Source organism: Typopeltis vanoorti, chromosome 2 (genome assembly GCF_054136105.1).
Source record: "Typopeltis vanoorti isolate ZY-2024b chromosome 2, IOZ_Tvanoo_1.0, whole genome shotgun sequence".
Classification (NCBI taxonomy): domain Eukaryota; kingdom Metazoa; phylum Arthropoda; class Arachnida; order Uropygi; family Thelyphonidae; genus Typopeltis; species Typopeltis vanoorti.
The window spans coordinates 77,113,671-77,140,936 of record NC_143550.1 but is presented as its reverse complement, the minus strand read 5'-3'; the positions used below and the strand labels follow the sequence as shown (position 1 = coordinate 77,140,936).

At 35.2% G+C, this 27,266-nt stretch overlaps 1 protein-coding gene across 1 annotated transcript in view; it reads right to left on the bottom strand.

Moving 5' to 3' along the window:
* Nucleotides 1-27,266, bottom strand: part of LOC150109193 (transcription factor GATA-3-like) — a 234,516-nt gene that overhangs the window by 22,117 nt on the left and 185,133 nt on the right. The window contains exons 5-6 of the mRNA XM_090401828.1: nucleotides 26,231-26,376; nucleotides 17,882-18,007 (exon numbers count right to left, since the gene is read on the bottom strand). Coding sequence (XP_090257954.1) covers nucleotides 17,882-18,007; nucleotides 26,231-26,376 — 272 coding nt within the window. The remainder of the gene's footprint in view (nucleotides 1-17,881; nucleotides 18,008-26,230; nucleotides 26,377-27,266) is intronic.

Sequence of the window (27,266 nt, the reverse complement as noted above, 5' to 3'; positions counted from 1 at the left end):
TATAATTTATGACATTAATTACATCATTTACTCAGTGATGTATAATTGATGTATAATATTAGTTTTATATATTTCAGTATATACTGAAATATATAAACATTTCAGTATATAGACAGTATATACTACCTTAAAAATCATTAAAAAATCATTCATGCCCTTCGCTCTTCTCTAACATCAGCAAGGATAACCCATATCCTAGTTCTTTTTTTTTTTAAAAAAAAAGTTTGTCTTCTGTACCGACAGATTGGATTATTTCACTGATTAGCTATGTATTCGAGAAAACAAAACATTCAAATTAGCGAGAAACTTTCTAACTTCAACCAGTAAAGTATATGACGTAGCCACACGATTCCCATATATCCGTTGAAGCAGTTTGTGATATTCATATTTTATATAAATATGACACACCTTTATGAATTATATCAATGAATTTTATGTATTGTCATATTCATATAACATTCATATTTCATATGAAGGTTATATCACAAAGGGAGAGCGGAGAGGAGGAAAGAACAACGCAAAAATTTTGTAAATCTTTGGTAAAATTGTGAAATACTATATGAACAAAATAATTAAAGGAAAAATTAACGATTACAATTATTTTTAACTGATTAAAGGAAATGCCACTAATAAGGATATTATTGATGTTTCGTTAGGCTAGGCTTTTACGTTTATCGATTACGAGGTAATTTATCCTACTGATCTCATTGTGTCATTGATCAAGCAAAACATTTCCCATAGTGTTGTGTCTTGAGGATCTTTGTTTGAAACCACACTATCAAAGATCACCATTGGAAGAATGAGATTTTAAAAAATCGTATTTTTTTTTAAAAAAAATTAAATATGTAATATTTTGTATTTTATTTTATTATTGTTTAATTAATGATAATGTTATTAGCATTATATTTAAGCTGCTGGAACTAAAGGAGATTTTTCAGCCAGTTTCCGGGTAAGGCGAACTTGTATTTACGGTAGCGTCATAGATACCAACAGAGTTGTTGAACAATGCGATGGAAGTATCTATTAAAAATAAAACATAGCACGGAAAAGAAATTGAGCATCTGTGGGATACGGAATGCAGTAAATCGGCAGAGATTCATAAATAATAATAAAATAAGCAATTCCTCTAAAGTCAATTATTCCCCAAAGGACTTAAATGGAACCCTTTTAGCCCTAAGACTTAGAAGATTGGTAAACAGCCAGTCTCCACTCTTAACCATTACTCAAAACTGGGTCTAAGGTTATCAATGATTCCCAAGGCAGAGGAGAGTACGGTAGATAACTGCCGACATCTCGTGGTTCTAAATTCTAACAGGTAATATTTTTGTCTGAAATAGTATGAGTTGCCCAGTCGATTTTCTTTAGTTGCGTTGTTAAAACCCCCCGAGTTTTTTGGGAGAAAAAAAAAAAAAAAAACCCTCCATACAACTCCATAGGGCTGCACAGTCATATATACGTATATACTCGTATGTTTGCTACCATGGAACACGGGGTCATATAGGTAAATCATGGGAAATTATTACGAGTTTGAGGGCATTAGTTCAGAGTCCAGGATATTGAGATCTTTTAGCGAAATCAAAAGTCACAAACGTTAATTTCTTGAAAGAGTGTTTTCAATACACATGATAGCTTCATTAGACCCTTATTCTTTCAATGGCCAATTGGTTTCATCTAATCCTATCTGAACAAATGATTTCGAATCCAGTTATTCTTAAGATCAGAAATAGGAAAATATAATACAAGAGTGTGGTTAGCAAAGGTGTTAGAACTAGGATTTTTACATGAAGAGTGGTGAATGAGTGGAATAAGTTGCTAGAGTATGTTGTGGGTTCCATGACTGTGAGTGGGTTCAAGGAAAGGTATGATAGATACTGTGTGGAAGCTGAATAGTTGTTGACATGATGTTTAGGGCCTTCCTCGATGAGTCTAAGGACTCCTTGGAGTTGCCCGTAATAATAATAATAATAATAATAATAATAATAATAATAATAATAATAATAATAATAACAATAATAACAATAATAATTCCGCTTGAAGACTTTCACGATGTTTAATGACATATTGCATAATTTCAAAGAGGAAATTAATTCTTTCTTAAACATGTTAAAGTAAAGTTGTAGATTGCAGACGAACCGGTACATTGCCTCGCGTAACACTGACTGCGATACCGACCATGAATATTGGGAGTCTAAACAAGTTTACTTCAGCAATTGAGCCTCCGTTGCTCAGTCGGTATAGACGAAGCCCTTTCGTCTATACCGAAATCGATCCTAGGTCGGAAAGACCTAGGAGCGATTCCCATCCATAACTTGAAGAACCTTTATCTGGTCTCTTTCGACTAATGGTGAGTTAGCCGGTCTCATACGGAGGTAGGTTTTTTTTTTCCCCCCACCCGGAAACTCCGGTTTTACATCCCTCAGAACAGGCAAACCGGCCCGTGAACACCCACGGATTTACAATCAAAAATACATACTTAAAATCGCTCAACCTATCCTAAGGGACGGATGAGGAAAATTAGGGCAACTCCGCGCGACGACAACAATAACAACTCCTTCCTGCACCTGCAATGAATTAGAAAATCCTTCTAATAAACTAGTAACAAGTAAGAAAGCGTTTATTTTAAAACGACTACCAAAAAATTAAATAAAAATAAAACTGGGTATCTCGTTTTCTTTTTTCTCTATCACGGACACTTAAAAATACCGTACATTCCCGGTGATCCGCTCAGCCTAGAGTTTTGAGAAACACTGGTCTCACAATCAGTTTCATTAATAAACGGTAATCTTGTTTTTCGCCTTTCCTTCAAACTATTTCTATACTATCATAATTTATCCATTAAGACACATCGCGTAATCAACTGTCTTATTTAGCATATGTACGACACTAAATGATGGATATACATAAGAAGGCGGTATAGTTATATTCCTTCTTGTCTACAGTCGGTAAATTCGTGACGATGACACAGGACCTGGCAGTCTTACCTTACACTTCCACCACGAGATAAGCGCGTGTCTCACGCTTTCTAATTAAAACGCTGTGGAGAGATGCTGCGATGAAATTGTATTTTCAATTATCACGCCACAGAGTCAGGCGTGGTTGAAGTCTAATTTGTTTCGTGTCACTGTTGGAATCAGCCCGATTTTCTAGTGCTTTCACGTCTGTGACAGCCTTGCTTTTTACATTATTTAATTTGGATAGGAGAGACAGTGAGGTTGCATCAATTAATCACTGATTCTATTTAGCACTTCTGTAATTGCAGGAAAACTAAACCAATAATTTTGATTTACTGCTAATGAAATAAATAAATAAATAAATACACTTTGAATATTACCGATGTCATTATTAAACCAGGATATTAGTATTATTAATAGTACTCAGTGGTTATTGTGTCTTGGTGTAAAGCAACACACTTTTGGTATACATTAAGCTAGCTGTTTAAAATTCTGAACTTTAACTGTCTTTATCTCTAAGAATGGTTCAACAGAAACCTATTTGAGGACAAATTCTATTAAGTCCAATCACGTATAGTCACCACAACCATCGAAACATGTCTCCCGCTGATTTACTCTTAGGGGATGGATTTCTTTAGTATCTAGTTAAAACCTATCGCCTACTCCATGCTGCAATTAGCGTACAACGAAATTCCATCCCTTTCACGCCTATTTCAGCTGATCGAAGTATAGAATTAACAGGAAGAGGAACTCAATGCTATGGATAGAAACTATTCAACTTTAGGATGTTTTAACTTCGAATAGTGATGCTGCAGTGTTGTGGTTCCAGTGGTACATCGTCCAACTTATTTGGCGAATCTTCTTAATGATTGGTACAATATAAGCGTTGTTATAATAACTCTTATTCAATTTATGTCCGCAGGCATTCAAAGATTTTATGATATCTTACAACACCGATGGAAATCACAATTCCCCTGAGCATATATCAAACATTTCGAGTTGCTATACCAGTGTTTGGGCCCGGAATTTTTGTCGTTGACTCGACTTTGATTGTTTTTATGCGCATGCTCGCCTTCTTTCCCTTTGCATTCATACTGGTGATAACGCCTCTCTTCATTGACCAGTATTTGGCGCAGAGAATCATTATTAGTTTCAGCAGGTCGCATTAAAAGCTCGTGATAACTCCATGACAACTCACAACCTCATGTTGCGGAATGCATCGCAGAGAGAGCGAGAGCGAGAATGATTAGTTTGATTCGTCAGATAGGTTGAAATTTATATCGGAGACCACTCACTTTATAGTTCACACCCTCTTCCTGTGGAATTTCCATATTTTTGGTTCCTCTGAAATAGGAACTCAGTTATGAACTTTTTTATAACATAATAAAAGATATGCGTGCATAAAAATAAGTAACTCTGAATTGTTAATAGTTAAAAATTTCTTTAGTAGGTTAACTCTCATCATCTGATCAAGATACATCTGATCAAAAAACAATACAAAATGAATCATGTTGCACGTACTATAATACTATAATCTGATGATGGCAGATAAAAAACATATGATTTCATAGATGAAAAAAAAAAACATGTCTCGGAAGGAAAAATGATTGTTACTTTAAAATACTACTACTAATAATTCCCCCCCCCCTACTGGATACTATGACTTGGAATATCCTCGAAATGAGGATATTGCACAGGTCTAGTTCATTGTATTTCATGTATTTCTACAGTATGGCGAAAATATACAGTACTAAATAACTACAACGATATATGTTATGTAGTACACGGGTGTCGAAGTTCAGTTCTGTTTTTTTTTTTTTTTTTTTGTTATTGTTTTGTTTTGTTGCTCCATACCGTATATCTTCCAACACAAAACATTTAATTCCTCAGAGAATTCTTTGAATAAATATTTAGTTTTAAAAGCAGCTAGGATGTCGTATTCACGTCTTTCTATTTTATGATGTAGACTCTAGATAGAGCATAGTCTGCAAGTACTTATTTTCAATGTTGTCTTAATTGGATATAATCCGTGTTTTTCGCTTCTTATTTCCACAAAATTGGTCGGTTTCTCAAGGGTTATTTAAATTGCACGAAAAAAGAATCTGTCGAATATCGAAATATCAACTACAATCAACTTTGTTGATTGTAGAGTCATCGTACCTATTAAAAGGGAGGTACGTCGTAATGCAGAGCCTCTAGCTCAGTCGGTATAAAGGAAGTCTTTTGGTCGGAAAGACCTGAGTTCGATTCCCGTCTAAGACGTGAGCAATCTTTATCTGGTCTCTTTCGACTGAAGGTGAGTTAGCCGGTATCATACGGAGGTAGAGTTTTTTTTCACTCGGAAACTCGAGTTTTTCGTGCACACACCGGGAGGCATAGGGCCAACCAGCTTATCCTTGAGACGGTCGTGATTGTGAAGTCCACAGCTAAAGAATGGTTCGTGAAAAAGCTTAAGACAAGACGTGGCGTGATACGCCCACATTTCCTTAGCCAAGATCCTATTAGATTCATAGAACAGTTGGATCCACTCGATGTCAGTTTCTTCCTGATGCCATGAAAGTTTTGATTAGGTTTCTTTTGAATGACGGTCGAAGCAATTAAGGCTACGAGGCCAGTAGTGTACTGTATTATGTCTGTTACGTGCGTGTTCTGTTTTTTTTTTCTTCTTAAACATAGAAAGAGATCAATTAGAAGAAGGCATTTAGTTATTGTTCCAATGAACATCAGAAATTTTATTTTCTGATCTGACATATTTTAAATCATTCTGCTGTCACGGAGATACTAATCCCCTAAAAGTTTTACATAATTTATAGACGGACATGTAAAGATTAGGCTGCACGCAAATTTTAGAATAACGAGAATTTTTTATTTTTTTTTCCAAGTTTGGTTAATTTCTTTCAGAGCAAATTTCAACGAAATGTTCTTGTGTGAGATACAGGTTTTGATATGCATTAAAATAGTGCCAATCCTTGAAAGAGTTCAACTTTTAGATTAAAATCTGATGTGCTAGTTACTGATAAATTTATTCAATCTTGTTTTCTGAAACAAAGTAAGAATAACAAAAATAAAATAATAATAATAATAATAAAAAACCTTTCACGTGCATTTCTAGCAGCAACCGAAGAATAGTGATTATATTCCTTGCGTTTCTACTTCCTGTCCGATAGAGTGCGTGCGTGTAGTCATTGTACTTACAATTACTGGAAATTATTTGAAATTATAGTGCAGGATGTTTGCCCTCAGCAGTGGCAGACACAGATATGTCAGCTCACCTGATACGTATTAACAACAACAACAAAAGATAAAAAAAAAAACTGTTTCTTTAAAAATCTATAAATGTGTTCATCTGTTTTCTATAGATAGGGAGGAAAATTACGCGCGCGGGAGAGAAAAAGCAAACAGATCCAAAAATATAGGTTTCTTGTTGACCATAATGGATGCTACAACAACAAAAGCTAATCGTTGGCTGACTTTTATCTCAGTGCTGCAACTGCGCACGGTATATAATTACCGGAACGGCAGCCGCAGGTGCCAAAGTCACCCACCGCTTCTATAGGCAAACCACGACCCCCGTATTTCTTCTATCGATTCCTCCCCATGTAAACCTCTACCTTCTGGCAATAGAATGCCCTGTTGTTGAAGGGATTTTCCCATAAATTATATCAACAATTTAGGCTGGTCGTTATATCGGCAGCCGTACGTGTGAGGAACTTGGGAAATATGTCACAGTTGAATCCACGATGAGCAGACAGATGCCTCAGGGATAGGTTTCGTCACTGATTTAGTTGTTGGCTTATTGTCAGGTGAGAGTCGTTGCTTTAGTTTCTCGTCTAAGTATATTTTAAGGAATATGAAACCTGTGCTTCGAGTATTATTTTTTTAAAAAGATTTCAGTATAGAAGAGGCATTTGTTTAACAATTTGGGCAGTTGCTTTTCTTTCTTTCATTTTTTTCAATCTTGTTTTTGGACCATTCTTGGATTTCGGCATACCGCGTACAGAAATGATCCTTACTCATGATGAAACAAGCACCTTCATTAAGTCTAATTTGCTGTATTTACATCGCCATGGGTTTGCTTCTAACAACACTGTTGTTCATATGCATGCAGTGTTGTGCTAGCCGAATGCTGCAGTTTTATAAAATTTCGAATTGGATAACCTCATTAAAATTTCTCGACCACATTTTAGATTAGATTTAAACTGGACCATTTTAAACAAATAAAGAAAACCGCATTTTACAATATAAAAAACAATCTCTGGCAAATACCCGGAAATCAGTCTAGAAATGGCCTTGTCAAATGTTGATGGCATCTGACAGCAGCGTAGGCAGACCCGACAGTACCAATCAACGCACCTTTTGCCTAGTTAATGGCTTGACCGACTGGCTGTTTCTGCTTATGACACACATCCATGTTTGCATTGTAGTTTACGGTTAGTATGCCGAAAGGGAGAAATATTTTGATATAATCATATATGTTATGCATCATCGAGATAGCATTATTGCATAACGGAACTAACGGGACTGTATCGTGTCGTAATCAGAAGCTGTATGAAATGAGTGTGTTTATCGTGAAGTGTACCAGTGAAGCTCAGAGTTAATGGTGATGCTAATAGGCATAAACTCTGAAGGCGCTCCACTATTTATGTCCCACTACGTGTCTATTCTTATCAAGAATGGAAACCTAAACACGAAAATGAAAAAAGAGAATGTTGAACACGCGGATGCTTAGGTAAAGGTACTTGAAAGAACATTATCGGTATTTACTAACATTGTGGTAATGAGTTTAAACATCAAATAAATTATTAGGCTTATCGTGACATTTTACTGTCAAGATATTTTCCGATTGTTAATAGTTTTCATTCAGATAACATTGCGTGACCTCTTTTCATTAGTAGTGTCACTATGTCTTGTCCCTGCATTGTCAGTACTTGTTTTTTTTTTTTAAAAAAGATATTTTCCATATCCTTTTTAAAAGAAAGTTGTAATAAACATTTTCATTTAAAATAATTCTGTTATGCTAGAGGACGAACTGAAAATCAATTTTACTGGTGTTCATATGAACAAAAGTAAGATGAAGAAATTGAAATGCAGGTGAGAATTGCAATAACTAATGTCATAAGAGAGAGAGAGAGAGGGAAAGGAAATTGATGATATTTTAAAAACAATCCTCAACTGATAATGCGGGAAGCAGAGGTGACATATCTCACTAAGCAGTGCACAGGTGTATGGAATTAATTCTTTTGAATCTTTAATGAATATAATGAACAACAAAGGCCCTAAAACTGAAAGGGTGCTCCACTTCTATGTATTTGATTAGCTTCCCAAACTCCTCATTTCGTTCATTTTAATGATCAGATTCCTAGGTGACCCACTGTCAAAGGCTTTACTAAAATCAAAATAAATCATATCATAGCCATTTTCATAATATACATATATTTCTCTAGTAACTTTAAAAAAATGTCGATATTGATCTATCCTTAACGAAACTCCAGTGTCCCTTGCTTAAAACATAATATTTCCCAATGATTTTCTGTGTGGGAATCCTTTTTTTCCATTACTTTGTAGATCACACTTATGAGACTAACTGCATTATAATTCTCCACTTTATATGAAAAATAATCTCTCTTATAAATTGTCCTGGTCTTTGCAAATGTTTAAATATTAGAATAAATCTTTCTCATGGTTTATTGATGGCATGAAACTGGATAGAATATAAACTGTCAGGATGTCCTTTGTACTGTTTCCTCTTCAGGATGAATCAAGGTACCGGTATGACGTACTGTCACTCACTCACACACTGTTAATTCAAAAGTTTTGAAAAGTGAAAAGTGGAAACTCAAGTTTAATCTGCAGAAATTTAAATGTACGAAATTCAGAAGGAAGATATATTGAAGTGGATATAAACTGAATAGAAAGAAAGAGTTACGAACATATCGATTTGGATGTTTTAGTTGCAGTTAACTATAACTTTAAGTTCAGGATTCATACTGGAAAGACAATAATCAAGTTTAAGAATTGGCTCAAATGGAAGAAGCTTCACTTTCTGGGAGGACATCAACTTAATAGATCCTTATATAAGTCTGTTCTAGGGCCAGTATTGGATTACCTCTCTCAACTTTAATTTCTTAGTGAGAATTATATAAATTATATAAATTCATTTCACATACGTATGCTTAGTATATTATTTGGAATTAATATTGCTAAATAGCTGGATAACACAAGTAATCAACATCATTAAACATTTAGGCATTGATTTTGTGCATATGCGCGCGCGTGCGTGTGTGTATACAGACATGCTTGTTTTAATCAGAGTTATTCTGTGTCAATATGTATGAATTCTGAATGGAATTATTTCATTCAAGTACTAAGAAAGCAGCAATACCAAGGTTTGCATTGCGGACACGTGTAGTGCTGCTACTTTCTTCTTAAAAATAGGATTGAAATATCATTCTTGAGATAGCCATGGAAGAATGTACATGTTCAAGCTACCGCAAACTGGGTGCATGTAGACTGAAATTCTATGGCCTGAAGAGTGTTGTGTTTGTAGCTCTGAATATACCCAGCAGTCAACAGCCTTTAAGCCATTAAGTGTAGGAACTGTCTGGTAGTAATTCTATGCAGACATTTCCCAATTACACTGATCCAGTTGCTAGAGATGCCGAAGCATTTCTCTCAGCGATCTCATATAAATTCTCGGACATATCAAAATACTAGATAATCCTGAGATCCTCCGTAGTTCCGTCATAGATGAGCTCTTTGGTTGGAAAGACTCAGGTTCGAATTCTGTTTAACGTAAACTTTTATGAGGTGTTTTCAGTGAAATGGTGAGTTAGCTGGTCTCATACGGAGGTGATGGGTTTTTCGTCCCTCAAAACAGAAAAAGCAGTCCCGTGAATACACCTACTAACAGTTATATATACTTGCTCTTAGAGGATGAAACAGAGTAACATGCCAGTTGCATTAATTCGCCTTGACCTCTCATCTGGACGGATGAATTGAAGTAGAAGAAGATAATTCTGACCATTCTATAAATATTCTTGATCTCTCCTTTACCAGTGATCCAGCCATCCATTTTGCTGGCCTGGTTAACCGAGGTTAGCGCATCCCTTCTCCAACGGCCTGATGGTTCGAATCTCGCCTCGAACTCTTCGTGATTGTCTTTTAGGTAGGGATGAATTTCATCGTCCGGTGTGAGACCACTTCTTCTTGAAAAAGTTCCTTGTTTGGTCTCTAGAGCAGGGTCTCCGGAATGAACACACACACACACACACACACACACACACACACACACACACACACACACACACACACACACACACACACACACACACACACACACACACACACACACACAAAGTATGCTAGGTGAGGAGTGGCCGATTTCCTCAAAGTCGATATCCTCACATGTAGCCACCTTCTTTCGGCTTTGTGTTGTCTGGCAATATAAAAACTGCTAGAGTAATAATATTTGCGACTTATATTCTGCATTTCTTTGAATAAATTAGTGCTTTCCGTGTTCTTCTGAAAACATTGCAAACACCGCTGAAACAATTCTTATAGATATAGAAACATTATTTTCCATTCCATTTTAAATGTTCATTACGTAAATAAGCCTTGTCTCTTCAAAGAATTCAACACTGTCCAAGATGAGAATCTTTTGAAACTGGATTGCTGCTTTCTCCCTTGGTATAATGGTGGAGATGACTCCTCAAGCTTTCAAACTAAAGCTGATGTATCTCAATGCTCCGTTATTTCACTTACTATTTTCCTTCTGTATATATTATAACTTTCTCCAGTTAACTGCACATCCAATCCAAAGGTTTCCTAGTGACAGTCCGTTGCACTCCTGTTCCTTACTTGACAAATGCTACAATATGCAAATCAGCACGTATTTAAATATCTATTTGCACACGCTTAAAATAATGATCTGAAAATTAAGCGTCAGCAGTTAGCAATATTAAAAGATCTGTTTCTGTCTTATTTACACACACACACACACATACACACGCACGCACCGCACGCACACACACACACACACACACACACACACACACACACACACACACACACACACACACACACACACACACACACACACACACACACACACACACACACAAAACTTTTTATTTGCTTTCGCTTTTGATAATACCAAATGTCTAGAAGATGACAACGATTAAAGTTGTTCTCAGAATAACTTTACCTTCCATTCTCTCTCTCTTGACACAAACATCTTTCAATTAATTGTTTTATAACCACCGCGGGCTAACGCCTATTAATAGGCATAGAAACCTAACCCTGAACAGAAATCAAACTTAATCTAATCTTGCTTAAGCAATAACGAGCTACATCATTCTTAAAAATATTAAGAAAAGAAAAACTTAAAAATATAAATATATTTTATATTTTTATATATTTTTATATATATTTTATTAAAAAAATATAATAATGATGAACATTAATTTACTTCTTTAAATTTGGCTTTTTGAAATTGTATGTTTTCAAATTTTAATTTTCATTTAAATTTTTTCAAGTTAATATGTTAAATTTAAATGAAATATCTTAAGATTTATCCTAGCACAGTTAAAATAAAAATTGCTTTGGCTTTCCAACCTTTTGCGGGTGAGATTCATGAAAAACATAAAGATACCAGTAACTTAAATGTTTTTTTTTTTTTTTAATATTTTAAGGCTAAGGATAATATGTGATTTTTTTTTTCTCATTGTGAATAAACTATGAATGAAACCAGCATTTGTCTATAGTGAGTTTTTTTTTTTTTTAATTTGATCTGTTTTCTACATCTCGCAACTCTCGGGGGGATATGCATCCCAAAGAATTCATTCAGTAACATTTTAAGAGATAAAATAAAAAAATAAAACTAAGCATTATTCGTGTAAGTGTGCATCTAATATCAAATGTTCCCCGCAATAAACATAGTAATAAGGGCTTTCAAATGATTTATGATAATATTATATTAAACTATTATAAATGGAAGATAAATATTTGAATAGAACTCAGCAGTTTATATTCACTAAAATTTCTTAGGATGCCATGAAATGATTTCATTTAAAATAATACTTGTGACTGTAACTCCTTCAATTTTATCCCACTTATTAGCATAATAAGCGTTAATTGTTTACTATAATCTCGACGTTTCCAAGTTCCATTTCAAATGAGAAATGGTCTATTAAACTTTTCTTTTCCAAACTTTCATTTGTTAGTATCTTCCGAGAAAAAAAAATTATATTAAATAAATGAAATAAATATAAAGTTATTTACGAATGTGAGGATAGCAATTGGAAAGTCCATGAGCACATCCTTTTACTTCTAACGCTGTGTTCTTCTTCAGCAAGCTAGTAAAAAATGGCATTAAAGAAAAAAATAAATAAATAAAATAAAAAGTGAAATAAACCGCTTCATCGTAGCTCCCCTGGAGGCTACGAACAAGGACAGAGGGAAACCCAGACCTGAGCAGCATATCAATTAGTCCTTAATTACAGCTGCGGATCGTCAACGTACGTTAGAAAATTAACCCCTAGTTGATCCCCTCGAGCGAAAGAGGAACCTTGAAATATTATTAGCATCGGCCCATGCTCTGTAGCTATTAGCATCTAAACAATCCAAATTGCTCGATGAACAAAACCCTTGGGATAGTTATTTGGTAATCAACCGCCGATAGAACGCTACATAATCGTATGGCAAGACTGTACAGTTCTAATGCGAGGGTGGTTCGTGAATGTTATTCGGAAGAAAGACATATGGGCTCCAAGAATAATCTCGTTCCCCCCTACTGGCGCACACACATACACATAAATAAAACACACACACACACAAACATCCAACCTTGTTATTACGCAAGATTCTAACATTGGAAATTTCATGTCATTTTGGGTCACATAACAGACACGATATGTTAATGTGCGCGCACACAAACGAGACGTGGGGTTGCGTTTGATGCCCTGGAGCATCATCCACAGACAGCGTATGTGTGTATTTACAAACATTTATTGCACGGAAACAAGGCTAACTCTATCCTGCTTGAATTGTAGATTTTTGTGACATCATTAACGACTCTGATTTATGGCGATAACCAAATTATGTAGGAATTCCAACCTCCGTTAAGATGCGCAGGTGACTCTTGTACGTCGTGTCATTTTTTTTTTTTTTTTTTCATTTAACTGTCCTGCGGGGGAAGGGATTCTAAGGACTTTCACTATCGTCCATAATTTCTTTCGAAATGTTTGAACATCCGTCTTTCATTTTTATTTCCAGGAATCTTCTACTTTGCTATGTGAAGTCACATCGGAATTGTAGTAAAACAGGAATGAGTGGTTTCGCGATAAAGAAAAAACCGTTAAGTAGACTAATAATGTTAGGTAAAAGTAGTTGCAAGAAATAATAAAATTGATATTTCTCTTTCAATTTGAGCTCCTTCACTTGAGTTATGGTTGAAATAAAGTGAACTGATTATACGTAATGGAATTATATTTGAAGTTACATGAAATTAGTATTATTTGGAAATGAATAAGTTTCTCTTTCTTTTTTTAAAAAAAAAAATCTTTATTTCCTCATACGTGGTGTTCCTCCCTCTTACTCCATAATCAAACAAGAGCCAATGATGAAACGTTTGGCGGTGAGACAGGGCACTTTGTGAGGGTTAGAGAATTCCTTTTTGGGTGAAAATGAGTACCATGAACTTTCTCAACTCCTTTCCAAAACTTGAGCCATGCACGGTGATATCTGTATAATCTGCTTAGCTGTCTGATGTATTTTTATACATTTTTAAAATCGCATATATCATTTGATAATTGCAAATCGCCAGTTATAATATTTTGGATCGGATTACTAAATGAATATAAAAGTTATGAATAATTTAAGTTTTGTGAGATTATATTTTATCTAATTACTAAAATAACAATAAACTTATTACTTTTTTTTTTAAATCTAACTATCTTGAAGTGAATGGGAACTGTCATTCTTTTATTATCATTCTTCAATAAGATAAACTGATCTCTCATCATTTGTAATTTTATTAGTAATCTTAGTAATCACTACTGCCTTGCACGTTCATCAGAATATCCAATATTTATTAAACTTCCTTGGTCCTCCATAACCAAGTTAGAAGAGTGATGTGCAATGTTTTCTTTGAAAAGAGTTGAGTTCGAATCTCGTCGCTAATGTGAAGAATATTTTATTCAGAAATAAAAAGGGCCTTTTTCAACTCTCTTAGAGTTGAAAAAAGGCCCTGCTGAGTTCGAATCTCGTCGCTAATGTGAAGAATATTTTATTCAGAAATAAAAATTTCTGAATTTTTATTTCTGAATAAAATATTCTTCACATTAGCGACGAGATTCGAACTCAGCTCTTAGTCAATCTTATACAGAGTGGACAGGTTTCATTCGACAAACCAGCCCATGAATATCACGTTATACAATGCGCTTTTTGGGTTGTTACTGCTTACGGTTAGTCAAAGAGATTGGGGACTCGGATCTAATAAATTGCTTAAGACAAGAGCTAGATCTGGAGACTACGAAAATGCGGAAAATGTGATTTGGGAGATAATCTCGATAACCTAGGTTTATAGATCTAAAATACAGAATGTTCAAATACGAAGGTTCCCGGCGTGTGAGCCTGAAATTAGGGAAAGAATGAAGATTTTATTTATTTCGTGTGATGATACAACGGCCGTGAGCCCCTTTTACGGGAAGGTATGGCACCATCTCAATCCCTCTCCCCCTAATTTTATCCGGGCTCGGGACCGGCATAGCTGACGAATCAGGCCTATGGCTAGGTCTTAAGTATTCCTGACTGTAATCCGTGTGTGTGTTCACGGGGCCGGTTTGCCTGTTCTGGGGAACGAAAAACCCGAATTTTCGGGTGAAAAAACTCCCTATATCCGTACGAGACCGGCTAATTCACCTTTCGTCGAAAGAGACTAGATAAAGGTTCCTCACATCACGGACGGGAATCAAATTCAGGTCTTTCCAATGAAGAATATTCATTAGAACCAGTATAACACCAAACAAGGCTGATTTTATCGTTGACAACTGACTATTAAAAATATATCAATATGCATTGTGTTTTGAAATACCCGGAAACCATTGACATTCAGAAAACAGAGGAAAAAATAGATGTGGGTATTTGCAGACTCAGATTTATTATTATCATTCTCATTAGAGAATAACATTCTAACTTCCGAGTAACTAAAAGCCAATATTGACTTTGGAGAATATCAAAGAATGAAAAGTTCAAATAAGCTGTTCATTTACAGCTCTAGTTATGGTCCCTCAAAATTTTGTTTCAGTAACGTTGCAGTAAACCCCCATAGAACAATGAACTATGTAGTTCAGTTGGTTTAGGCGAGATCTTTGGTTGAAACGACCCGGGTTTGAATCCAGTCTATGACACGAGGATCCTTTATCAGAGGTTTTTAATGAAATGGTGAGTTAGCTGGTCTCATACGGGAGTAGAGGGTTTTTTCTGCCTGAAACTAGGGTTTTTCATCCCTCAAAAACAGGCAAACCAGCCAAGAAGAACACACGCAATATACAAACATAGGACACTGCGGGATTAAGGACTAACCACTCTATTCCTTCAGATTTGGTTTCGAATCACTGCACAGTAAACTGTGGGTCTACGTTTAAGCGTAAATCAGGAAGAAGTATTGCAATGAGATGCTTTGAACTTTTATAAGTTTAATGCTAGCAACTGAAGGAGAATCAAATACATGACCGCTCGCTACATCCTATGTGTGTAAATTAGTAATGCAATTAATTTTCAACTTCTGAAGTGTAATAGAAAAGTAGTATTCAAACTACATGACGTGTATAACTCTAATAACTATCATATGTAATTATAGTTCAATTAGGAGTTGGCATTTTAACCCTTAGTATGTCTCTAAAATTGCAACAGCTATTTGCTAAGATTGCACTTGCAATTATGGATAGATAATTCACCCTCTTAGCATTCGACTTGAAGAGCATGAAATAATATACGTAATGCATATACAGAAAATATACATTCTACCATCTTACTGCTAAGGGCCGCGAGAGCATATGTTGAACAGTCCTTTTTCCCAAGAATAAGCAGAAGAAAATTAGTATGCTACACAAAACTCGTTACAAATTTGAAAGACTATTTTTGAAGTCAGCATTAACAATGACTATTAGGACTGCTTCTCAATGGCTGTAAACTACTTTGAATTCATGTAAGTGCGCTATGATAGGACATTAGTTCTTTTGACTACCGTAGTTTTGATTTGTTTCTACAATTGCGCCATTGTTCAGGTGCATTGTGTCCTAAGAATTTTTTTTTCTTTTTGTATCTTTTTCTCCCTCCCCCCCGCTTTTTTTGCTCCGAGGAGGCTGGTTTTAAATCCAATAAAATGTCAGGTGCTTAATAACTATGATGTTTATTTTGTTCTTGTCAGTCAACATCATTAAATATTGTATTTTAATGTGACTCCAGCCACGAACGGTTGCAAACCTATAGGTACATTAATGGCATGGATGTGCTAACATATATTTTTAAATTTTATTTCATTTTTTACATAAGATAGAAACTCGGCTCTAGAGACTAATGGAAATTTATCAAGACACTTCAAGCCTTCAGTAAGCAGGACAATGGTCTCACATCGGACGAAGAAATTTCAGAGCCTCAGTAGAACAGTCGGTAATGACGACACCGTGTTTGTCGGAAAGATCTGGGTTCCATTCTCGTCTATGACGTGAGGAATTCTATCAGGTCTCAAACGGAGATAGAGGGTTTTCTCCCGGAAACTCAGGTTTTTCATCCTTAAAACAGACAAACCGGCCTTATGAACACACACACACACACACACACACACACACACACACACACACACACACACACACACACACACACACACACACACACACACACACACACACACACACACTCTACAGAGGACATTTCGAAAAATGATGGCAGTCTGCAATGGTCCCCCCACCCGGCTAGGAAGTAGTAATTTCTGTCCAATACCTCATCTTGGATAAAAGTGGCAATACTGATATCAACTAACAACAACAAGAAATTCATCTGCTATCTGAGCCTATGCTGGATTGAAGCTTTCGTCGTATTAGTTGGGGAGCAAGTACATTAACCACTCGGCCAAACAAGCCAGCTAACTTGATTATCTCATGTTATTTATTTATTTTTTTTTTCATTTCTCATTTAGATCCTCCATTTTTTTTCTAAATTCAGCTGTTTCAAACGAACTTTTGCGATGCATATTTTGGGAAAATTGCTATCTTCAGAAAGTATATTATAACGGAATAATTTCAATGAATAACATTAACAGAAAGCAATAGATTGAATGATAAAATCAAAGGGTTTTTCATTTTCGCCCTAGAACCAAAAACTTATTTTTCATCGATGTAAAAGAATAAGAAATAAATTTCACGCGTCTCATGAAGTTTCAATAATAAAAACCGAATGAATAACAAATTTCATGTGAAAAATGATTTGCGGACTCACTAGATTATCTGAGTTTCATATTCCTCAGATATTAAGACCACATAGCACGATAGTAGAAGTAATTACTGGTAAAACAAAAATAACCATGAAGGGGAGAAGGATTTCTTCACAATGCATTTCTTTATTTTGTTTCATTTTTATTGAATTAGGAAGGATCAGTGAGGCTATCCCTTTCTTCAAAGAGGTAGCCTCACTGCAGTCTCTACAGAAAACCTATAACTAAAACAGTGAATACTTCTGCATACTGAGAGAGAGAGAGAGAGAGAGAGAGAGAGAGAATTAAATATTGGATGGAAGATATTACATGTTGTATGTGTTCAAAATTAAACACTGTAATCCTTTATTTGAAATATATAGCATTCCTCACAAAGAAGGATTTAATTGTAAGGTGAATTAGTTGATCAGCTACTGGATAATTCAACACGATTACTTACGTTATGGAGTTTGAAATACAGTCCACAGGCGTTACAGACCGGCTCACCATTCTGGTTCCGCCGCCACAAGGTCGTCGTTGTTGTCTTGCAATTGGCACAACTGGTCCCGGCACGGCGGGTAGCAGACTGGAACAGAAAAACGACGTCACTATGAGATGCACGGCAATGCAGTAGAAATTGTCTTATATCACACACACACACACACACACACACACACACACACACACACACACACACACACACACACACACACACACACACACACACACACACACACACACACACACACACACAGAACATTCTTTTCAATTTTCAAAACGCAGTAGAATGAATTTATACACTACGCACTATCACGAAATGCTCAGGTATGGCAGATGTTAATATCTTTCAAACATTCAGTAAGGTGGATTTTAATATACACTTCTTATTGTATAATCAAGTACAGTTTTACAAATTTTAAAACTGTACTTACTTTTACAAAAAAGTAAGTACAGTTTTGAAGTCTTTTCCGGTGGGAAAAAAAACTTGAATAAAGGATTCCTTATATCCTTGACCTTATTTTTAATAGTGTCCTTAATAACATCGTTTATCAGTCAGAAATATCTTGACTATGAAATGTAGGATATGCTTGGTGCGCTAATTTGTTAGTAGTTTTTAAAATGCACCGCAATGCGGATACTATTCTCTAAAGCACCGTCACAATATTTTAGCATGTTTGTATCCAACGTGACCTCTTATCTAATCGAAATGTTACTCCTTCCGCAGTTGTTCTTATTTGCTGTTCGCCTGTTTTGTAAAGTGCACAGACAGGCTGACCATATGTCAACTGTGAAGGATTAGGCCATCTTAGAGTTCCCGACCGGTAACAGTGGTAATTAGAATGGTAACAATAGGTGACAGGAGTTTATGCTGGGATAGTTGACTGACCAGTTTGAGACAAACTAGTTCGAGAAGAAAAGGAGAAGTCTGACTTATTTAGTTGAATTGTAATATTGTCGGGAAATAATCACAAACAGTTCAAATGTGGCAAATTCTTATATTTTAGAACACAGACACTTTGAATTTTAATCGTTTATTTTTAATCAGCTATAAATTATTAATAAGCAGCTCTATTCTAAAAATACGATATTAAAGGTTTTATTATTTTTTAAATGTGACTTCCACTCGCAAATCCTTCTCTAGAGACCAAACATGGAACTTTTCCAAGCCGCTTCACGCCTTCAATAGCCGGACGGTGGCCTCACACCGGGCGATGAAATTATTTCCCATCTAAAGACAATTACAAACATCCATGCCCACATCGAAATTTGAACCCATTTTCTGTTGGTTGGAGAACGGATACACTAACCACTCGGCCAACCAGGTCGTCAATAAGATAAAATGGTTTGATCGTTAACCGTATTTTTAAGGAGTGTTTTTAAAGCACTGTTCATTAGTCAGATGCATCTCGAATATTTTACTTTTGGGACTGATTTATATGCGAGATATTAGATGATAACGGTATATGGAAATATGGACGATAATGCACTTCATTTGTCTATTTAAAAACTGCACTAGTGTGTGGACAATACTTTATCGTGCATCCTAAACTGTTGAGGCCTATTAAAATAGAATTGATGTCTGTTATACGCATTTTACTGCTTTGTTACCTGAAGGCTGAAAAAAATGATCCCGTGAAAGAGAGAGAGAGAGAGAGAGAGAGAGAGAGAGAGAGAGAGAGAGAGAGAGAGAGAGAGGAGAGAGAGAGAGAGAGAGAGAGAGAGAGAGAGAGAGAGAGAGAGAGAGAGAGCTGTGGTGCCCTCTCTCATTCCCTTCCAATACGCTTTCGCATTGCTAGCACGTCTCCATGCTCTTCTATGCTTGTGTTCTAAAAGTAATTTTCGCTCATAAACACCGTTATGGTCTAAGAAAGAACTAACTAAGTGCTATTCTAAATAAGACTTGGCATTTGTTTTTCACTTGGATGACCTGGATATCTAATGCGATCTTGGAGGCGAAGAATCTTTATTTGAAAAAAAAGTTAACTGAAAGTGAATTAGTCGGCCTCGTACAGCACGCGTTATTAATAAACATATTATACTAGTATCATAGCTTTAGTGGCTTCCGAGTAATTCTTATCATCTCGATCCTCAATACCATGAAGCTTCTCCACTCACAGATGGGGGCAGTCTCATCAGCATAAAGTGAAATGAAGTGAAATGCTTATAATTTATTTTTGATGATGTTCTGTTTTCTTATACTGTTCAATGGTACTGCATTCAGAAACACGTGCTTCCATATCGGTAATGAATATGCCTTTGAATTTCCCGCCAGGCGTCAACTTGACTGTCCCGATTTTCCTCATGTCTACGCCGTGAGTTGATGCAATCTGTCTTTCTTCCGATCAAGTAGTAGAAACAGCAAAACAAGATTCAGATTTAGTGATACCGTCAGCTGACATACTCCAGCCACTTACCTCCCGCTGCACATAGAGATATCGTGTGGAGCACGAGACTTATTTTTACCAGTAAGACTGACATACCGCACAATCAGAGTTGGCTTAACAAGCATGGAGTTCTTAATTACGCTCGATGCTTGTTTATTTATTTTAACTTTTTTGTGATGCATTATTTCCTCCTCTCAGGGAGATGCCTGAGGATTTTTTTTTTATAATGTCTTGTCACTCTAGGCTTGACGGTTGGGCAGAGATGAAGGGAGACCTGCGTTTATGGACGAGCAAATATTTATGGCTTAGTTGGCCGCTACTGCTTCTTGTCGGCGTCTGCTTTCTTTATCCTGTCCCCCTACTGTGCAGAATTACGAGAGTAAGAATGCGTAAAAGAAAGATAAAAAAAAAAGAAAAGAGAATATATATACTTGAAGTTTTTGGTGAACAAATTGTTATATATAAATGAATAATCTTCTACGCGTTCACCCGTAGAAGGGTTCTCATTCCGAATGTATCCTGTGCGCTAAATGTTCATGGACTGATTTACTATTATTTCCATTTATTTTTAGATATAATGATAACATTGAAATTTTACAAGCTTTCTTGATTTAAATTCATTGCCCGGTTCCTTACCTAGCGCATTTATCGCTGTTGATCTACCATCTTTAAAACTAACTCGTAGTACAACGTATAACAAATTAGCTATTACAAAATTAATGAACTTCGTACTTCGAAACATTTATTACAAAATGAATAAATAATGAAACTTAACAAACCAGAAATTGTTCCAAATTTGAAATGAAATAATTTATTCGGAAGGTTTTCACACAAATCTAAATTCGTGCGACATAGAGCATTTTGTTGCGAAGAAACTGTTCTACTGACATAACAGCATGTGCACCTGGTGACAAAGGATAAAATTACGTCCATTCTGACGGATGCATTAGAAATTTTCCGAATTATTCTTACACCATTATGCGATGTAAGTATGTAGGTGTCACATCTGTTTGTCTTTATTTTTTTTAAATAAATGTTTTAATGTATAACGATCATTACAAGATAAGGAAATTATTGTTGTTATGCGCAATCAGTCGTTTACGACCTTGGTGATCTTGTGAATAAAGATTCTCTATCCAACTCGGCCTCTTGTCCTCTCTTTCAGCAACTGTAAGTTCAAGTTGGTAAGTTCTTTTATGTTGCCCATCCAACTCTTTTGTGGTCTTCCTCTTCTCATTATCTCAATCTTCTCCAACACAACTGCCTTTTCCAATGAATCATCAGCTCGCATGTCCAAAGTGCATCAATTTTTGTTTATCGATCATCGTCTGCAAAGAGCATTCTGTCTGTCTTTGTACTATCCGAAACCTTCTTATTGGTCATTTTTGCAGTTCTTAACAGTCTCCTCCATGCCCATAATTCAAATGAATCGATTTGCTTTCTGTCTTTCTTCTTAATAATTCAGCTTTCACATCCATACATCACTACTGGAAATACCATTGTTTTGACAATTCTAACTTTCGTCGCCTTACTCACACCTCTGTCCTTCATAATTTTTGTCAGGTTTAATATTGCTTTTCCCCCATGACCATCCTCCTTTAATATTCATCTTCACATTTACCATCATTTCTGATTCTGGATTCCAGTAACTCATAACTTTCAATGATCTCTATTTTATCTCCCTGTATTATAAATTCATTTAAATAGCGAGAAGCCATCAGTTTTGTTTTTCTGATGGTTAAACTAAGCTTGGCTTTGTTACTTTCCCTCTTAACCAATAAAATCAACCGCTCCAGATCTTCCTTAGTTTCTCCTAAGAGGGTTGTTTCATCTGTATGTATATATATATTAAATTATTTATATTTTCTGCCACCAATCTTAATTCCGTCTGAGTCTTTGTCTAAGTTAACCATCCATTCTCATAATATATTCACTATAAATATTAAAAAGATAGATAGAGCGACAGTATACAACCCTACAGCATCCCTGTTTTCCACGCTATCACTATCTGTTTCTCCTAAGGCTGTTTTTACTGAAGCTTCTTGGTTGTCATACAGCTCTCTTATCAAGATAATTAGATGCTCAGGTATTCCCATTGATCTCATTACAATCCACAATCTGTTGGTGATCCACGCAAAGCTTTTTTCTAATCAATAAAAACAGATGAATACTTCCTTCTGAAATTCTCTTGTTCTTTCTATAATCCATCTCATGTTTGCTATTCTTTGGTTTCTTTACCTCTCCTAAAACCTGCCTGTTCTTGATAAGGAGATTAGTATTGCTAATTATACTTCTATTAGTTATTCCTGATGTCCTTATTGATTGTTATTATTTTAATGATATAATGTAAATATACAATAATAAGTACCTAGTTAAAGATGATAATGTGCATTTATGCCCGTTGAACATGTTAGTATTGTTATTATTATTGATTACTGACAGTAATAACAATATAGCGATTATTTAAAAGATTACTAATGATTGATATACAGTATCTGTTATTCCTGCTTGAACATGTTATTATTGTTTCGTTGAGTATAATAATAATAATACTAATAATAATAATAACATGGGAAAAAAAAGATGAAAGCAAAGGAAGAGATGCAAGAAAAAAATCTCGTGGCACTAACTACATACAATGCTAAGCATTGTATGTAATCCGAAACAGATCTGAAAGCTTGTTCTGTTTAATGAAACAGGATGTGTGTAAAATAGAAATCACTGAGTACATAACCAGTACAAATATTAAACGTACTAGTAGTTATGTCTTCATAATCCGAGCAAATCATTTACTCGCAACAATTTGAAGCTGAAAACTCGCTACTCAGGCGAAAAATAGCAATTCAAATTAAGTTTATTGAGCAACCGAAACGTTTTGAGTTGTCAAGTTTAGTAATCAGTTAAACCAATGATAATGATCAGTTTTGTAAGGTATTTTTCAAAATGAAGTATCGTCTCATATAAATCTATGATTTGGATATCAGTCGAAGTTGAGTGGCCGAAAATACACATTAACTTGATGACCTAGTATGGAAATGGTACTGGACATGAATTTGATCCAACTGTAAACTCAATTTTTTCTTGCAGAAAAAAAATGTTAAAATGATTACTAGAGATATATTTCTTAATTTGATAGAGTGGTAACTTTGAAAATGATTATTCAACTCTCTGTGAGAAAAAATGGAGTCCACATTTCACTTCGCAAAGCACTTGAATTGACTTGAAATAAAGTTCGTGATTCAGTGGATCTGTAGCTCTCTGCCTGTCGCAATGACCTTCGAGGCCAAGATTGAACTGTATTGCAGTTTGCTTTTATTTTATTTCATTTCATTTTACAGACTCATGCTTACCTTATTGTTTACAGTGAATGAATCAATAAATCAGAAAAACTGGAGCAAGGATTACTGCAGTAACTGTAAGACACACGGAGTCATTTTCTGTCAGACATAAAATACTGACTGGATTATTAAATTCAATTAAACTATATGTTTGTAGAGATACAAAACATCCACATTCAAGCGTTCATCATCCATCCAAAACATCCACAAAACTTGCAATTTCTTGTTGTTAAGTCTGGATAAACGCAACGAATTTCAAGCGTGATTCGGCTGGATTCCTTTTCCCATTCTTTTTCTTTTTTTTTCCTTTCAGTTTTACAAGAAAATTATTTTTGATTAGTCATTTTAGTCATTTTGAACTTTACTAAATGAAACGCAAGAATTCTCTGAGGAGTTATTTAAAATGAATGCTGAAGTATATAGCCATGAACTATATGCACCAAGTCTCTCAGCTTGTTCTCCCGACTGGTTTGGCCGTTCTTAAACCTGATATCAAAATTGGAGGTGTTAATCTCAGCTCTTTGTTTTATGCGGATGATGAGTGGGTCCCCAAATGTTTGAATGCTAACCAAAAGAGAGAAGAGTTTCTATAGTCATACTCTTGAACATAATTAAAATTATGAATCAATCCGAAATGGGTAACTCCTTTTCTGATAATTATTATTGTCAAGTGCTCATGTAGCCCTGTATGGTACGTTAATTATGAAAAGGTTGTAAACAACCTTTTCATAATTAACAACCTTTTCATAATTGGAAGTCATATAAAAAATGGTCAAAATAAAATGGCGGATTTCTTTTTTTTTATTTGGGGGGGGGGGGTTGTTTCCTTTGCTTTGGATTAAATTTGGAATATAGTGATTACTTCGTCCAGATAGTTTTGTCATCGGTCAGATTGGAGGATGGATGGTAAAGTGGACCTTTACCGCAGGTAGCATCTCTCAACCGATTTCACTTAGTTATGCCTCATGTATTTAAACTATTTCAGTTAAAAAATAAGTGATATCCCTCCCATTAAACAAAAAAATTAAAAAGTTAGCCGAGTACAGAAGAAGGAGGGGGTGCAATTTAGCTAAGTGGCCTCTTGGCTGATAATAATTGTGCAGAAAGGCGAGAATTTAAATTTCCTCTGAAATACGAGCACTACCATAAAAGCAGCAGAAGTATTAATAACAACAATACCACTAATAAAAAACTGCAGGCCAACATCCTACTTTCTATGTATTCGACTTAACTTTTTTTTTATGGATGAGTGCTTTTATGATGTTGAATTCTCTACATTATTCTCTGATTATAAAGTTGAATTCCCAACTTTATAATCAGGCCCGGATTACCCGTGTGATTTTACATCGCACAACTGGCTGAAAACTGGTTAACGCGCAGTGGCATTTTCCCAGTATGGACTAAGCTGAATAGGCTGAATCTAAGAAACATAAGAATCCTACTCAACGAGGAATCTAAACATAAAATGTGAGACTTCATGAACAATTAACGTATGTTGGTTTTCAAATAATTCACACTGTTATAAAATTTTATGTTACCTTCTCTCTCTCTCATCTCATCCCTTTCGGCCACCAGCACAAATTTATTCCTAACATTCGCCTAAATCATTATATAGTATTTGTTTTCATCAATATTACTAATGAATGTTTAATAATTTCAAAAATTCGGATTATAATTTTGAATTTTTCGCTATCAGTAAACTGAATAAAATAAATATCATTTTCACGCAAAAAGAAATTTAGAATTTGATCCATATTTTCTTTGTGAAAAACTGAAAGATATGTTTCGTCTAATTACATTTTACTGCGTTAATTAGTCAATAGTAATGACTAATGAAATCTTCCTCAGCCGAGAAAAGTCTTTTTCTTCAAGATATTTGTGTATTTTGAAGTTAAATTAAAAACGTTTTTTTTTTAATAGTTGGTATGTTATAAAGAATTTCTAATATTGTTCCCTTTTCTACTAATCATTCTCTTAACTCTGTAATCTCCTCTTACAGATTATAGCGTGTACCACATGAAACACTTAGCACGTGTAACGCATAATTGCGCGCGTGTGTGTGTGTGTGTGTAATATTTACACTACGCAGAATCGTGGCGGCCATTTTCCTGAAAGAAAAATTATTCAGGGTCTTATTTATTTATTTTGTGAATCGGAGCTTTCTTTAATCGAGTGCGTGATAAATACCCCACTCTTGACACTCCTTACGTGAATTCTGGCGTGGACTTATTATTAGGATAAAGTTGTACTTGAAGGGCAGGAGGTACAGCATCTCTCTCTCTCTGTCTCTACTGCATAGACTATATGCCACTTCCTTTTATCTTTGAAAATAAATATTAGAGAAGGGCAAAGCTCCACTTTCTAGATCGTGTCGTATTTGTAGTAAGAAATGATCATTATTTATGGAGGTAACTCAAAAAAGTACTCCAATGGAAAGAGAGAGAGAGAGAGAGAGAAAATGAGAAACATTTGACAGGTTATTCAGTCTTCTGAGCATCAACACAGACAGGAGATGGTGTTGCGTGTTAAAAATAAATACCACGTGATCGTAAGGTGAGGTAGCAAGAATGTCCGAAATTTGCTTACCAGTCGTCTCTTCGGTTTGATGAGCGGCCTATTCTGCCCATTCATCTTGTGGTACAGTCCACAGGCATTGCACAGATAATGGCCCGTCCCGTCTCTCCGCCATAACGGCGTAGATGTGGCGCCGCAGTTGACGCACTCTCGACCCTCTAAAAAAAAAAAGGTACAAAAAACAACGCTTTTATTAGAAATGTTTCAGTAACAAAATACAAAATAAAATAAATAAATAAAATAAAAATAAGTACATGACTATATATATCTATATCTATATTGGTCCTAGAAAAGTTTCTTGATTCATTCCTGTCTTCCAGAAGGATTTCAGAACGGATTCGATAAAATTAAAAAAAATCTAAATATAGCAAATACTGATTCAATTAGATAGATGTTTAATTTCAATTGTGTTTATAAATTTCATAGCCATTTCTTCTCAAATGAAAAAAAAAAAAAAAAAAAATGCAGGAAGAGTTTTTATTTATCCCCCCCCCCCCTATTTATATAAATCTACAATCTGAAAAAATATTCCAAATTTACACAATTTTATCTATTTATCTTTAACACAGTTGAGATTGAGATACATTCATTTATTTATTACAGTATAAAACACGAATAAAATGAGACTGGTCAAATGAACAGAGCTCACCCTTATTGCATCATAGTACTCAACGCGTTTAACTGCACAGTAAAAAATGGCGTTATTGGCGTTCAAATTATGGAATTTATGATTTTGGTATACAAATGACCCGAGCATTTGAATATCAGAGTTTTATGTGGTTCTGTTCTTGTTCTTTTCATTTCATTTCTTGGGAATTGTGATATTATCTCAGTAGATAAATCTTCGCTAACCTTTCTTATTTTTGTTTATTTGTTTATTTTCATGCATTGTACTATTTTCCTGCTATTCAGAATTACGCTGTTTTGTTACATCTCTGGTTGTCGGACAATCCATGCTCACGAATTTTGTTCAGGATCAAGTTTGTGATATTTTTTCATCTTCCAAATCTATGTCTTGTCTACTTTAGATAACCCTCCTTCTTCAGAT